This window comes from Tenrec ecaudatus, chromosome 10 (assembly GCF_050624435.1).
Source record: "Tenrec ecaudatus isolate mTenEca1 chromosome 10, mTenEca1.hap1, whole genome shotgun sequence".
NCBI classification, from domain to species: domain Eukaryota; kingdom Metazoa; phylum Chordata; class Mammalia; order Afrosoricida; family Tenrecidae; genus Tenrec; species Tenrec ecaudatus.
Window position 1 is genome coordinate 121,094,219 of NC_134539.1, and position 15,445 is coordinate 121,109,663.

Consider the following 15,445-nt stretch of genomic DNA (forward strand, 5'->3'; position numbering starts at 1 on the left):
TCTGGTGGTGTCCTGGCTTATACGTTGGGCTGTTAACCACAAAAACATTGTCTTTCTAGGACTCTGGTGGTGTCCTGGCTTATACGTTGGGCTGTTAACCACAAAAACATTGTCTTTCTAGGACTCTGGTGGTGTCCTGGCTTATACGTTGGGCTGTTAACCACGAAAACATTGTCTTTCTACTTGAGTCCTTGGTATCAGCTCTTTTCCTTCCCTTTCCCTTCTCCCATCATGAACCCTTGATAAACTATATTGTTTTAATATCTTACATCATCTGCTGTCTCCCTTCACCCACATTTCTGTTGTTCATCCCACTTGCAGAGTAGGGGTTATATGTCCATCCTTGCAATGTTTCCTTTCCCTCCCCTTTCTCCCCCCACCTCCCTACCCTCATGCTATCACTACTCCCATAACTGTTCCTGGTGGGGTTTATTTGTCCTGGATTCTGTGTGTCCAGAGTTCTTATCTGTACCGGTGGCCATGCTCCGGTCTAGCTGGGTTTGTAAGGTAAAACTGGGCTTATGATAGTGGGGTGGAGGAAGCATTAAAGAACGAGAGGAATGTTGTGCTTCCTTGATGCTATACTGCACTCTAGCTAACTCGTCCCCTCCTAGTGACCCTGAAGGGGTCAATTGGGGATGCCCAATTGTCTACAGATGGGCTTTCAGTTTCCACTGGATCTCACTCTTTTCATTCAGTGTGATTGTTTTGTTGAAGCTGTTTTTAACCCAGGAAAATCCATGCCAAAGCTTGAGTTCTTTAATTGTGACCAACTGAACTGAAGAGGAGAGATGGATAAACAAATTATTAGAGCAACTGGCTGTTACGAGGTTTTTAAAGCTATTTTTATGTTATCTAATACCACACCCTAAAACCCAACTTGCCCTCAAGTCAATTAGTGCCCCTGTAGGACAGAACTGCCCCTGTAGGGTTTCTGAGACTAAATCTTTATGTGAGAACAGCAGGTGGGGTTGAATGGCAAGTTGTGAGGTTAGCAGCACAATGCTTAACCTATTGTGCCACCAGGCATCCTTGGTAAAATTATCCAGGCTAGTCAGAAAAACTACAGGTTACAAACATCCACTTTATAGACAACTCCAACTCCCTCCTTGCCCTTAAACAGTATGCAAATTTGCTCTTTTTGAAACAATTGAAGCAACCTCTTCACACCCAAAGCCCACTGCTGTGGAGTTGATTCCAGTTCATAGTGACCCTATAGCCTAGAGGGCTTCCAAGACGCTGTAAAAAAACAAAACATTTTATTAGGGGCTCATACCACTCTTATCACAATCCATACATCCATCCATTGTGTCAAGCACATTTGTACATTTGTTTCCCTCATCATTCTCAAAACATTTGCTTTCTACTTGAGCCCTTGGCATCAGCTCTTTATTTTTTCCCTTCCCTCCCTGCTCCTGCCTCTCTCATGAGCCCTTGATAATTTATAAATTATTATTTTGTCATATATTACACTGTCCGGCATCTCCCTTCACCCACTTTTCTGTTGTCCATCCCTCAGAGAGGTTATATGCAGATCCTTGTAATCGATTCCCCCTTTAGAATTATTTCTTTCCATTTATGTTTTTATTCTCTTTTAAATATTTTATTAGGGGCTCATACAACTCTTATAACAATCCATGCATATCCATACATCAATTGTATAAAGCACATCCGTACATTCTTTGCCCTAGTCATTTTTTCTCTTTTCTTTTTTTAGATTTTATTAGGTGCTCATACAACTCTTACCACTCCATTTATGTTTTATTTTATCTTTTTACCTCATTATCTGAATATAACGCAAACAAGCCCTTCCTTTCTAGAACCTGGGAAGATTTGTAAAGAAAATTCCCCCAATATTTTAATGATCATTTAACTAAAGAATCAAAAATTATTTATGTATTTTTTTAATCTTGGATTTAAAAAATCATTTTATTAGGGGTTCATACAACTCTTTTTTTTTTCCTCCTTACACACGGAACAATTTTATTTGGTCTGGGAGGGGAGGTTGGGACGGGCAGGGCTAGTGCCCACCTGCGGGGGCTTTCCCGGACTTCCGGTGTTCCTCCACTAGGGTTTAGAAGAAACACCCTCATTGATGAAGTCCCCACGCAAGGCAGGCAGCGTAGTGCCTGCCAGGCAGCCTGCGGGAGGGCGGTGCGCCCTAGGCACTGCGGGGGGGCCCCTTGGAGCGCAGGGCCTGGAGGTCGGGCTCGAGGTCCATGGTGGGGAAGCGGCGCTGTACCCGCGCACAGGCACACCATCGCGGCCCACCAGGAACTTCTCCAAGTTCCAGGAGATGTCGTTGCGGCACACAGGCGACCAGGTGATAAGCTTGGGGTCGGTCATGAGAGAGGTGGCATCGTCGCTGGGCGCCGGCAGGGCCTCCCGGAGGAAGGCAAAGAGCGGGTGTGCATTGGTGCCGTTCACCTCGCACTTCTCAAACAGGCAGAAGTTGGGCTCGAACCCGCCTCCAGGTCGGACGTGCTTGAGGGAATTCAGAATCTCTTCATTCTTGGCGTTCTCCTGATGCCCAAACTGGTTGCACGGGAAACCTAGCACGACCAGGCCCCGCGGGCCGAGGCGCTGCTGCAGGTCGTTCATCTGGGTGTAGTCCCGGACCGTGGTGCCTCAGAGCGACGCCACGTTTTCCATGAGCAGCACCTGGCCCTGCAGCGAGGCCAGGCTCACGGCTGCCCGCCGGCCAGCGGGCGCGCGGAGAAGGCGTACACGGAGCGCGCGGCGGCCGCGAGTGGAGCGGCACTCATGACGCCGGGACGGGAGGCGCGGGAGAGAGAGACGGACAGAGGTCGGCAAGAAGAACCCATACAACTCTTACCACAATCCATACATACATCAATTGTGTAAAGAACATTTGTACATTCATTGCCCTCATCATTCTCAAAACATTTGCTCTCCACTTAAGCCCCTGGCATCAGGTCCTCTTTTTTTCCCCTCCCCGCTACCTCCTCCCTCATGAACCCTTGATAATTTACAAATTATCATTTTGTCATATCTTGCCCTGTCCGGACGCCTCCTTTCACCCACTTTTCTGTTATCCATCCCACAGGGAGGAGGTCACATGTAGATCCTTGTAATCGGTTCCCCCTTTCCAACCCACCCTCCCTCTACACTCCCAGTATCGCCACTCACACCACTGGTCCTGAAGGCATCATCCGCCCTGGATTCACTGTTTCTGTACCAGTAAGATGCTAACTTTTACTGAAGCAGAATACCACATCCCACGTGCAGTGCTTAACCACTGCATCACTAAGACTTCTTGCACTACATCCCTCAAAAGTCTCAAACCCATGAGTTCAGACTCATAGTGGCCTAATAGGACGGAGCAGAGAACTATTCCCTAGGGTTTCCAAGACTATGGAGCAATATTTGAGTTTGAACTGTTGACCTTTCAGTTATAGTCACTCAATATTTAACTCACTACACAAGGCCTTCTTGTTGCACTTAAAAACAAACAAGTCCACTCTTTTTCTATTCTAATTCATAACAACACAGGAGGGTTTCTGAGGCTGTGGAACAGCTGGTGGGTTTGAATTACTGACTTTGAATTTAGTAGCTCAATGCTTACCTGACAGCTCCCCTAGAGATCTTTTCTTGCACCAAAGTAAGATTAAAAGGAGGCCTGGTAGCACTGTTGGTTAAGAATTAAAGTGTTCCCTGATAACTGCAAGGCCTACAGTTCAAATCTACCAACAGCTCACGGGAGCAAATAAACAGCTCAAAAGATGCTATCTGCTTCAGTAAAGATTTACAGTCTCCGAAACCCTACAAAGTGTCTTTTGGATCCATAATCAATCATTGTGGCAGCAGTAGTTAAGAAATATTGCACTGTGCTGGACACAATGGATGTAGGTATGGATTGTGAGAAGCATTGTATGAGCCCCCAATAAAATGATTTTAAAATATTGCACAGGCCAAATCTGCTGCACTCGATCTCTTTAAAATTTTGAACAAGGCTATCACTTTTAGGGTTAAGGTGCAGCTGACTCTAGCTATAGTATTTTCAATGGCCTCATATGCATGTGAAAGTTAGACATTGGAGGATGATGAGGGTAATGAATGCACAAATGTGCTTTACACAATTGATGTATGCATTGTGGTAAGAGTTGTAGGAGCTCCTAGTATAACGATTAAAAATAAAAAAAGAAACTTCTATGGAAAGCAAAAAAGGAAAGTTAGACATTGAATAAGGCAGACTGGAACAGAATTGATGCATTTAAATTATGGTGCTGGAGAAGCACATTCAAAGTTCCAGGGACTGCCAGAACTAAAAACAAATCAGCCTTAGAAAGTGCAGCCAGAGTGCTCCTTCGAAGGGTGGTTGGTGAGACTTCTCACCATACTTTGGATATGTTATCAGGAGAGTTCAGTCCCTAGAAAAGGACATCATGTTTGTTAAAGCAGAAGGTCAGACAAAAAGAGGAAAATCCTCAGTGGTTCTCAACCTTCCTAATGCTGCAACCTTTTAATACAGTTCCACATGTTGTGGCGACCCAGAAACCATACAATTATTTTCATTGCTACTTCATACCTGTAATTTTGCTACTGTTATAAATCGGGCTACCTCTGTGAAAGGGTCCTTTGACCCCCAGGTTCAGAACCACTGCTCTAGGCGCTACACTGACCTGGTGGCTTCAACAATGGGCTCCGGCGAAACGATTGTGAGCATGGCCCAGGACCCAGCAGTGTTTCAGATTCGCTCTCAGGGGCAATGTGCTGCCTAACACCAAACGACGGGCGGAATCGGCAGTGGGTTTTTGGTTAATACATCTTCCAATTTATCTACAAATTTAGGAATGAATATCTTAGGCTGGAGAGTGCCTGTACTACGTTTGGAAAAAGATCTGTTAGCATAGTTAAAACCCAAACCTCTGGTCTGTGACATACCTCGTTAGTTATGCGAAATGAGAGCGTACGGTTGACGGTGGAAATTCCCCAACTTTTAACAAAACTGCATTCCTCCCACTTCCCATTACAAAACGTCCCACCCAGGTCCGGCTCAACCATGCAGTCCCATTTTTTCCCAGTCAGTTCACAAACGACGTTCCGACGGAGGGATGTTTCCCGCCATTTCACTGAAGAATCGGAAGTCTTTTCCTTCAGATTCTCTCACTCGTGGGCGGCCCGAGCCCCGCTCCGCTTTATTCTCTCGGGGAGCAGCAAGGCGGGAAAGGTGACCGGTAGCGGTAGGGGCCGGGGCGGTAACGTGACAGACTCAGTGGCTCGGTAACAGGCCAGCAGCCGCTGAGCGCGGGAAGCTGGAGCACAGCGCGCGGCCGGGGCACCTTGAATGAGCTCGCGAGCGGGCCCAAAGCCCGCCGCGGGGGGCGGGGGCGGGGGGGCGGAGCCGTTGCCAGGAGCAGCGAAGGGCCGGGGCGGGGGCGGGTCCGCTCGAATTCGACTGCGATTGGTCCGTCCGGGCGAGCCGAGTGACGACAGCCCGGGAGAACGCCTGATTTGTGTGGTCGGCGCGGGCCGGCGGAGGGAGCGCAGCGCGCAGGCGCAGTTGCTCGGCCCGCTCGTCCTACCTCCCCGGCCCTTCGCTCGCGGACAAGTCCCGACATCGCGCGCCCCACCTTCGGGACCGCCCCCGCCCCCCTTTCGGCGTCGTCGAAGATAAACAATAGTTAGCCGGCCGGCGCCGAGAGGGTCTCCCGCCGCGGGATTCGGCGGGCAGCGAGGGACCGGCGGGATTCCGGCCGGCCGGCCATGGCGGGGTTGTACTCGCTGGGAGTGAGCGTCTTCTCTGACCAGGGCGGGAGGAAGTACATGGAGGACGTTACTCACATCGTTGTGGAGCCCGAGTCGACGGCCGACGAGAAGCTCTCGCTGAGGTGCCCGCCCTCTCAGCCGCCGCCGCTGCCATCACCACCGGCGCCCGCTCTCCCCGGCAGCGACGTCTCAGCGAGAGGCCCGCCGGGGACAGCCCGAGAAGCCCGGAATTCGCCCGCGGACCCCGGGCCCTCGGCGGCTCCTGGCCGCTGCTGCCGCCGCCGGTCCTCAGTAGCATTTTTTGCCGTGTGCGACGGGCACGGCGGGCGGGAGGCGGCACAGTTTGCCCGGGAGCACTTGTGGGGTTTCATCAAGAAACAGAAGGGCTTCACCTCATCCGAGCCGGCCAAGGTCTGCGCTGCCATCCGCAAAGGCTTCCTCGCCTGTCACCTAGCCATGTGGAAGAAGCTCGGTAAGTTCCCCGGCTTGTTGGCAGCCGCCTCCGGTTCTTACAGTTCAGGGCTTTCCGAGCCCGCCCGGATCGCGGGGGGGGCCCCCCGGGACGAATGGCGCTTTGCGAGGTGCAGATCGGGGCAGATGCATTGGCTTTGGGAGAGAGGATGACTGCCCTCCCTGGCCCTCGCCCGATTTCCTCTCGCCCAGCATGAATGGGAAGGCAGCGCACCGGGTAGAAACCTGGCGCAGATTCTATCCAAAAGAGAGTTCCAAGACATTGTTACCAGGCGGCGGCGAGGGCCGAAGACTCAGGGGCTGCCCTGGCAGGCTGTCACTCGGCGCTTGCGGGGCTTGCCCCTCTCGGTTGCCTGCTGCGGGCCTCATCCGTGCTCCGCGTGGACCCCGCGTGGCTGCCCGTCGGAGTACGTCGAGTCAGCTCCTGGAGAGGGGCTCAAAGGCAGCGGTTCTCCCGCCTGTGGGGCGCGACCCCTGTGGGAGGCGAACGGCCCTTTCACGGGGGTCGCCCGATTGGTAACAGTGGCAACTTGACAGTGATGAAGTAGCAACGAAAATCATGGATGGTTGGGGGGTCACCGCGGCACGAGGAGAGGAAGGTGGAGAAGCTGCGGACAGGTAGTCGCCCCAACCACTTCAGGTCTTGGGAAGGATTCGGGGCGGTGACCGTGCCTGTTTTGCGGATCTTTATGCTTGTACTGCGTAAAGGAAGGAAATGCGCGGAGCGGGTTCGCTCTTAAATGAGTCCCCTGTGAGGGATACGTTTGAAATTCATCTCGGGCTTTTTAAAAGTATAATTTCTTTATTTTTTTTAGTAGTTGCTTTAGCCAGATAGCGCTCAACAGTTCTTATTTAAAAGAACTTAAGAGTGACTATCAAAGTAGCAAAAGGTGACGAATTTACTAACATGCTAAAAGGAAGACACCCCCTCCCCCAAATATGAAGATCCCCAACTTTACTAACATCGAATTGATTCCGGCTCATAGCAACCGTGTAAGTGAATTAAACACAAACTCATTTGCTGTGAGCGTGTTGGGACTCATAGCGTCCCGGGAGGACAGAGCAGAACTGCGCCGGCCGTTTCCAAGGCACTCATCTGTCTCCTGCACAGCGACAGGCTCCTTTGAGCTGCTGACCTTTCAGTTAAACAGCCCGGAGCACTACACCACCGGGGCTCCTTATTAGGGAATAGGGACCTTAATTTCTAAAAACTCGGTCAAGAGTATCCCAGAGAGCCTGCCGTGGCTGTGTCATCTAAAATTTAAGTATTTTCAAAAGTAGCCATTGCTATTGTACCCAGCATGCTATCATACAGACTGTAGTCATTTATTCATTTTGGTGATTAAATGACATGCAAATTTTGAATAGAAAAAAAGAGCATAATATGATCTGACGTTAAAATAGAAGAGCTCTTCTTTATGTTAGTATAAAACGTTTTATTTCCTGCTGAGGGTTAGAAACAGAAAAGAGTGTCGAAGATTTGTCAGCTTCACAATACTTTGGAAAAGCTATTGTCAGTATTATAGACAAGCTTCTTTCAAAAGCTGTTTGTTTTCCATTTGCCTGGCTTTCTGCCAAGAATTGTTTGATTGACTCATAAACCATCCAGTCAGCTTGCTGTTGTAGGCATTTCCCCATCCAATCCCAGAGGCCTCTTTTATGAATTTGTTTTGTTTTTGTGTAGGCGGGTTGAGCTGAAAGCACTGCAGTGTATTCTAGAAACATATCACTTTACTGACTGCAGGATAACTGGAAGTAGACAACCAGGCAATGAGAGAGTTTAATTAGACACAAAGACTTATTTAGAAACCTCATCCTCATTTTCTTTTTGGTAGTACACCTGAAGCAACATGAATTTGCCATGTTAAACTTTTAAGGATTGAAAAATAGAAACATTTGCAGCTAGTTGATTTTTTAAAATAACTCTGGGCAGTGATGTGAATGTATATATTTTCACATACTCATACTTTTAAAATCAAATTTTCACCCCTATGATTCATAGTTTAGAGCCTTAAAACCCAGACAAATGTTAAAGCTTGCTAAACCGTGGACTCCATCTTCAAAGTTTGAATAAACCATATCTGACTTCTAACGGGTTTTAAGTTTAGCAATAACATTTAAAAAATGTTTTCCAGGTGTATGGAATTATTAACACAGGACATACACTATAAAAAATTTACTTAAGTACAGAATTTGGAGGACTTTATAAAATAAGCTCAAACTTTTCAGTTTTTAATCCAGAGACTAAGTTCTCTGTCCAGCTTTAGCCTCCCCAGGCAATTCTGTCACCCACATTTCTGTCACCAACATTCTACTTAAGTATGCTACTCATCTCTTTCTAGGGCACATTGAAATAATTCCATTTTCCTGGATTGTTGCCTTCTCCACCTCCGCCCCCCCACACCCCCACGCCCTGTTCCCCAAGGAAAACAACTCAAATATATTTAACCTACATCTTCCCAAGTCAGCAAATTTTCCGTTGTGAGACTTCTTTCTTGGATGTTAATAAATCTTGTTTATTTTGTTATTCTCATTGATTTACAGCTGTAGTTATTGTTTTTTTGTTTTGTTTTTTATTTCAGGACAGACACTATGTACTTTTATGTTACTGAAGACTTGAAAGGGTGTTTTATTTATGTGGGCTACATCAATCATGAGAAAGCTGAGAAATTTAAAAACATATTTTAATCAATTTAAAACAACAATATACTTGTTTTACTCTTCCAAAATTAGAGTATTGATGAGAGAGAATTGTGACATTGTTTTTCATGAGAGCAACTGGATCTCAGAGCTGTGGCTGCAGCCTGTTAGGCAGTTCTGTTTGAAGTATATGAAGAAAATACCTTACCATAGACATGTTGAATAAGGGAAGAATCTGTTTTTACGTAGTCGTTTCAGATAATTTTGCATAGTCTGCTCCAAAGTAATAGTGTCTGAAGGCTTGTTGTAATGCAGTCTTGTACCATATCATTGAACTTTCTGTATTTGTAATTTTAGCTCAATTTGAGCTTAAATTGTAAATAAGCTTAATTAATGGCCTAGTACTTTGAATGAGTCTTTTATATATGTGTAATTTTGTAACATTGTGCACTAATAATCTGAGAAATAATGGGTCACTGAGTTATACAGATAACCTAAATATTGATGTGGCATTTATAATATAGTATCAAAACCCGCATCTGTTAGATTCACTGAGTGCAAGGAAGTCTGTAAGTTGACAAGTAGATAAGCTCAGTGTAGTAGATATGCATTTTCCAAAATACGTGTTTTTAAGCAACAATTAGTTTTGCCCTTGGCAACAAATATTGTCAGTTTTTCTTGAGGTGAAAGCTCACTTTTGTTTATTTAAAAAATGTGCGCCAAACACCTCAACCTAATTAACAGTTGGCCAGTTTCTCAAGCAAAAATGGTGGTTTCGTGAAAATAAAACTGGCTTGTCCAGTTCATAATTAAGATAATCAGAATTTTTTCTTTCAACAGCCATACTATGAGGTAGGAGCCTGCAATGGATACTACCCTTTTTGTCATATATACTATTAAAAATATGTGTATATTTGAGATTTATTTAAATTAATTTTTATTGCATCAAGGACATTGCTAGTGAAACTGACTTGTATCCTTGTATTTGTTTTTTAAAACTTAACAGCTATGAAGAATACAGTGACATGCAATTCAGTTTGTTGACATTCCCTTGACTCCTAAGGCACCAAGCCAATATACTCAACTTTGCTTTGTTACTGGCAGTACACATGTCAGCACAGGGAAAAGGACCAGTAAAGTCTTAATAGCTTTCTTATGAAAAGAACTTTGACCTGTGTATCTCACAGATCCCGGTGAGAAAGCTATGCAATAGTATCTGCTCTGGGCTAAATGCTAAGATCTGTGGGGCAGCAAAGATACTCCATTCTATTAGAACTGCCCTCCCTGCACCCTCCCGCTGCTTAGCTCAAACTAGCCTCTCAAGAACCAGTTCAGTGGAGTGGAATTTCTGTGAATGTAAATAGTCTTTCTTTTTGTTTGAACGAACATTCTCTTCCTCATGAACATATTTTTTTTCCTCCCAACATTTTTATTGGCAAATAATTAATATCATACAATTCAATAGTTTAATCACATGAAGAAGAGTTGTACAATCATCACCACAATCAGTTTTCTAAATACATTTTGATGGTTTAACAGTAAGCCATTCTAGAGTCTTTTTAGTGCTTTGGTACCCTTCCCCACATTTACAAAGGAAAAATCTGAAGATTTCAAATACGAGTTATTTTTGTTACAAAATAGGGGAGGGAGTTGGTGGATATAGTAAGGACTGACAGAATAAATTATTTTTTAATTTATTTTTATCACCTCTTGATCATAAATTATAATAATGTCCTATTTTTTCACATACGTAATGACTCGTATAGCTTTACTATTCTTTAGTATGTTTGCTTTTTTAAGAAATAATGCTTTAAAATTTATGTGGAATTTCTTTGGATTCACTCATTTGAAAGAATGTTATTACTCCTTTCTTTGATAGTGCAAAGAAGATAATGAACAAAGCTTTTATTAATGTATATCATAGTCTGCTGTTGCTGGACTGTTACCAAGAAAGATAACATACTGAATTCCCATAATATTTTTAATAAAATGAAATTTTTGTTAATTTGTCTTAAAGATCAAACATGACTTAAAGATCAAACATTTTCTTTTTTGTGTGTGACTGAAAGAATTATGAAAATACCTGTGTTTACCTAATTGGTTTGGCTGATACTTTAAAATTGGAGAAGAGTGAAAGGAAACAACTTTGAAGTAAACTTCTCATAGAATCATGAAATTTTTGAAGCCTTTATGTTTAATTTTTTAATTTCCAGGGGGTTTTACTCCTAAGGATTATATCCTCTGAAAGAGTTGTTTGCCATAATGCTATTTATCAAGTACTATTTGTCCACTTTTGTTAGTCTTAACTTTTGATCATTATTAGGTAATATCTGCAACTACAGAATTGATAATAATTTTAGTGAAAAGAGAAGAAGCTTAAGTTCCAATTAGCTTCTGCATTAGACAGGTAAAATTATTTCTTTGAATCTTTAAACTGTCTACACAAAGTTTTCCATATAAACACTAATGCATAACCCAACTTAAATATCTTTAAATTTCTTTTATAATTGAAGCCTCCTCTAGTATATTTATCATATTTTTCCTCCTCACAAAAGACAATTGCTTTCCTAAATCCTGAATTTCATGTTTATTATTCATCTCTTTATGATTTTATTATATTAAGATATATCACTTAACAATATATAGCACTTTTTCATGTTTTTATAGCATAACTGACATCTAACTTCATATTCTTTTGGTTCTTGCTTTTATGGTTCACTAATAGTGTGATTCCAACATGATGTTACATATAGCTCTAGTATTTTTGTTTTTGAATGTGAATAGTATAAATAGTCCACTATGCTGCTCACTTACTTTATTCTTAATAGATTTTTTTAGGTTTCCTAATACTTATAATTAAAAACCATGGTGCTGGAAACATTCTTGTAGGTGTGATTTTCACCTGTTTTAAGAGTTTATGTAGGTTAGAGGTGGGCAAATTATAGCCCATAGCTAAAACAATTGCTATCTTGTGTGTGTGTGTGAATAAAATTCTGTTGGAACACTGTCTTGATTACTTACAACAAATTGCTTGTGACTATTTTTACAATATAGCAGCAGAGTTCAGTAGTTACAACGAAGGCTTGTATAGCTGAAAATATTTATTATCTTTACCTTCTCAGAAATTATTTGGTGGCCCACTATTTTAAAATATTAAGAGTATAATTGCTGAATGATAGGAATATGTGTATTTTTGCCTTCAGTTACTCTTCATTGCTACTGAATTGATTCCGACTGATACAGCTTTCCTGGACAGAGTAGAACTGCCCCATTGGATTTCTGAGGCTGTCGATTGTTATAGCTGTAGATAGCCTCATCTTTCTCCCATGGAGTGGCTGGTGGCTTCAAATTGCTGACCTTGTGGTTACCAGCCCAATGTGTAACCTACTATGTGAACAGTGCTTCTGACTTTTACTAGGTGCTGCCAAATTACTTTCCAAAATTAATGTTCATTATCTCCAAAATGTTTAGGAGTTATGGCTGCACCATGACCTTGCCAACACTAGTAGTTGTTGTTAGGTTGTATTTTAAATTTCTGTTTTTTAACTTGTTTTATTTTTTAAATATTAAATTAATAAGAGTTTCAATTTAATGTAGTTTACTAATGTTTCCTTTTGTTGTTCATTTTTTTCTTTTTGAATCTTAAGAAAACTTTCTAGCTTACAATCATAAAGATGCCACTGTTTTCTTCTAAAAGGTTTGCTTTTCACAGTTATGTCTATAATCCATATTGAATTTGTTTTTATGATGGTGGGGGGTTGGGATAAAATTAATTTTTTTCCCATTGGATAGCTAATTTCTCGCCCTAACACCATTTCTCCAGTAGACTATAAGAACAACTGTATGAAATACATGTATTATGTATATTATTTTACCTCTGGATTTTTAATTTTGTGTCTGTGGTCTATTTGGAGCGCTGGTGGTGTAGTGGTTCTGCGTTGGGCTGGGATCCACATGGTCGGCAGTTCGGAACTACCCGCAACTTAGTAGGGGGAAGACTGGGCTTTCTACTCCTGTCAGCAGTTATAGTCTTGGAAGCCCACCAGGGGCTTGCTATGAGTCAGCATTGACTTGGTGGCAGTGAGTGGCTTTTTGGTATAGTCTGTTTACCTAAGACCAGACTATTTCAACTATTATTATTATTAATTTAATTTTAATAAATCATTTTATTGGGGTGCTTCAGTTATTATGACTTCATATTTTATATTTTGATATCTGATATCCTGAGTTCACTTCTTTACCATATTTTTCTTTAGAATAATGGTTCATAGACTTTTGTTCTGCACTAAAATTTAAATTATGTATCCCTCACACAATCCACAATTTTAAGATTTTGTAAAATTTTTCAGTTACATAGATTATGTACACAAACAATCTTTTGATAATTTGATAGTATTGGGTATGTTATATTTTACTTTGGGGAGAATTTATATCCATAATAAAGTTTTGTGTAAAAATGGGATAGTTCTTTTTATTTCAATAAAATTTATATTTATAAATATTGTGAACACCTTTAGTAAGATTTCATTGTGAGTACTTTTTCTTTTTTTATCATTTTATTGGGCATGAGTACTTTTTCTTGTTGGTATACATACACATTTTTGATTAATTTCCTTTCACTGAGGTGATGTTTATATAACAAAGTTAACCATTTTAAAGCCAACAGTTCCGTGCAGTTTAGTATAACTAAACCAAATGCCATCAAGTCAGTTCCATAGAACTGTCCCTATGGGTTTCTAATACTGTAAATCCTTGTAACGTAGAAAGCCTAATCAGCTGGTGGTTTCAAATTGCAGCCCCACACATTATCTACCACACCACCAGGGCTCCTGACATTTAGTCTATTTGTTACTGTTAGGTGCCATTGAGTCGGCTCTGACCCATAGCAACCCTATGCACAACCGAAGGAAACATTGCATATTTTTGCGCCATTCTCAAAATTGTTCCTAGGCCCAAGCCTATTGAAGCAGCCTCTGTGTCAGTCCTCATCAAGGGACATCCTCTCTTTTGCCACCCTGCACATTACCAAACATGATGTTCTCCAGGGACTGGTTTCTCTTAACGGTATGTCCGAAGTATGTTAAACAAAGTTTTGTTGTTGTTGCCTCAAAGAGTACTCTGGCCTTATTTCCAATATAGATCGGTTTATCCTTTTAGCAAGTATTCCTTGGTACTTTCACGATTCTCCAGCACAATTCAAATGCATCTATCTTCAACAGTCAAACTTACTCAATGTCCAAATTCCACATGTATGTGAGGCAATGAAGAATACCATAGTTTGGGACAGGACACATCTTAGTCGGCAAATAACATCCTTGCTCTTCAGTACTCTAAAGAGGTCTTGTGTAGATTTACGTATTGAAATACATCTTTTGATCTCTTGACTGCTGCTTCCTTGAGCATTGATTGTGGTTACAAGCAAGATAAAATTCCTGACAATGTCAACCTTATCTCCACTTATCATGGTGGTTGCCTGTATTAAATCAGTAATGTCTGGTTCTTATCCATTTGACTTTATTTTTATATCTGAAAACTTTGCTAAATTTTTTCAGTTTTATGCCCTGTATGGTGCAAAGGGTTAATGTGTTTGGCTGCTAACTGAAAGATTTGGATATCTAGAGGTGCCTTGGAAGAATGATCTGGCTGTCTGCTTCCAAAATCAGCCATTGAAAACCCTATGTAAGACAGTTCTACGCTGATGCAGGAGGGGTTGTCATAAGTTGGAATCAACTTGATGACAGTTGGTTTATACTTTTTAGATTATAAATTAAGTGTAAATTAAATATTAAGGAGGGAATATCCTTAATGGGAAAATACTGGGTAGTTAACAGAATCAAATTAATAACCAAAAACCAGGTCCCATACTGAAAATGCTTGTAATCCTTTGGTACCTAGGTGACATGAACTAGGCAGCACACATTAAAAATGTTTGTCTCTTGGATGAATCTGCCTCAGCAATTTTGTCTTCAGGTCATTCAGTCTTAAAATCATTGCATGCCTGAAGACTACATTGTGCTCCAGAACAAATATGCGAGCAAGGAGGAAAATGAGTGCTGCACAGGCCTGCACTGTATTTAATATGACTAAAGAAGGGTGTTAAAACAAGGACTGCTAGTGGTTGTATACCCGGGGCTGCTAAACGAAAGGTCGGTCAGTGATCGGAACCCATCAGCCTTTCTGTGGAAGAAAGATGTGACAAGTCTGTTTCTGTAAAGATTTCTGCTTTAGAAACTTGTGGGGCAGTTCTGCTCTGCCCTGTAAGGTCAATGTGAGTCAGAATGAATTGCACAATAATGGGTTCAGTTTAGATTAAAGTAAAAGACAAAATAATGGTTTTCTTCTTTAGATAATTTCCTCATAATAGAGTTCTCACCAGTGGATTTGGCGAAAGGACATGTGTCTTTCTGGTGGTTTAATGGTTAAATGTTTAGCTAACGAAACCTATTAGGTGCTCTGTGGGAGAAAATTGCGACAGTCTACACTAAGGGTCCTCAAACTACAACCCGCGGACCAGATGCGGTCTGCCGAGGACATTTATCTGGCCCACCGGGTGATTTTGCTCCATTAAAAAAAAATTTCAAAATAAGATATGTGCAGTGTGCAT

At 42.3% G+C, this 15,445-nt stretch overlaps 1 protein-coding gene and 1 pseudogene across 2 annotated transcripts in view; one reads left to right on the plus strand and one right to left on the minus strand.

The window, feature by feature from the left end:
* Positions 1-1,680: 1,680 nt before the first annotated feature.
* On the minus strand, positions 1,681-3,080 carry LOC142458238 (glutathione peroxidase 1-like; annotated as a pseudogene).
* Positions 3,081-5,521: 2,441 nt separating this feature from the next.
* Positions 5,522-15,445, plus strand: part of PPM1D (protein phosphatase, Mg2+/Mn2+ dependent 1D) — a 48,073-nt gene continuing 38,149 nt past the window's right edge. Inside the window, exon 1 of one of the 2 annotated variants that reach the window (XM_075561478.1) lies at positions 5,522-6,202. In XM_075561478.1, coding sequence (XP_075417593.1) covers positions 5,728-6,202 — 475 coding nt within the window. In that variant the 5' untranslated portion in view covers positions 5,522-5,727. The remainder of the gene's footprint in view (positions 6,203-15,445) is intronic. The other variant, XM_075561477.1, reaches the window with a different exon arrangement.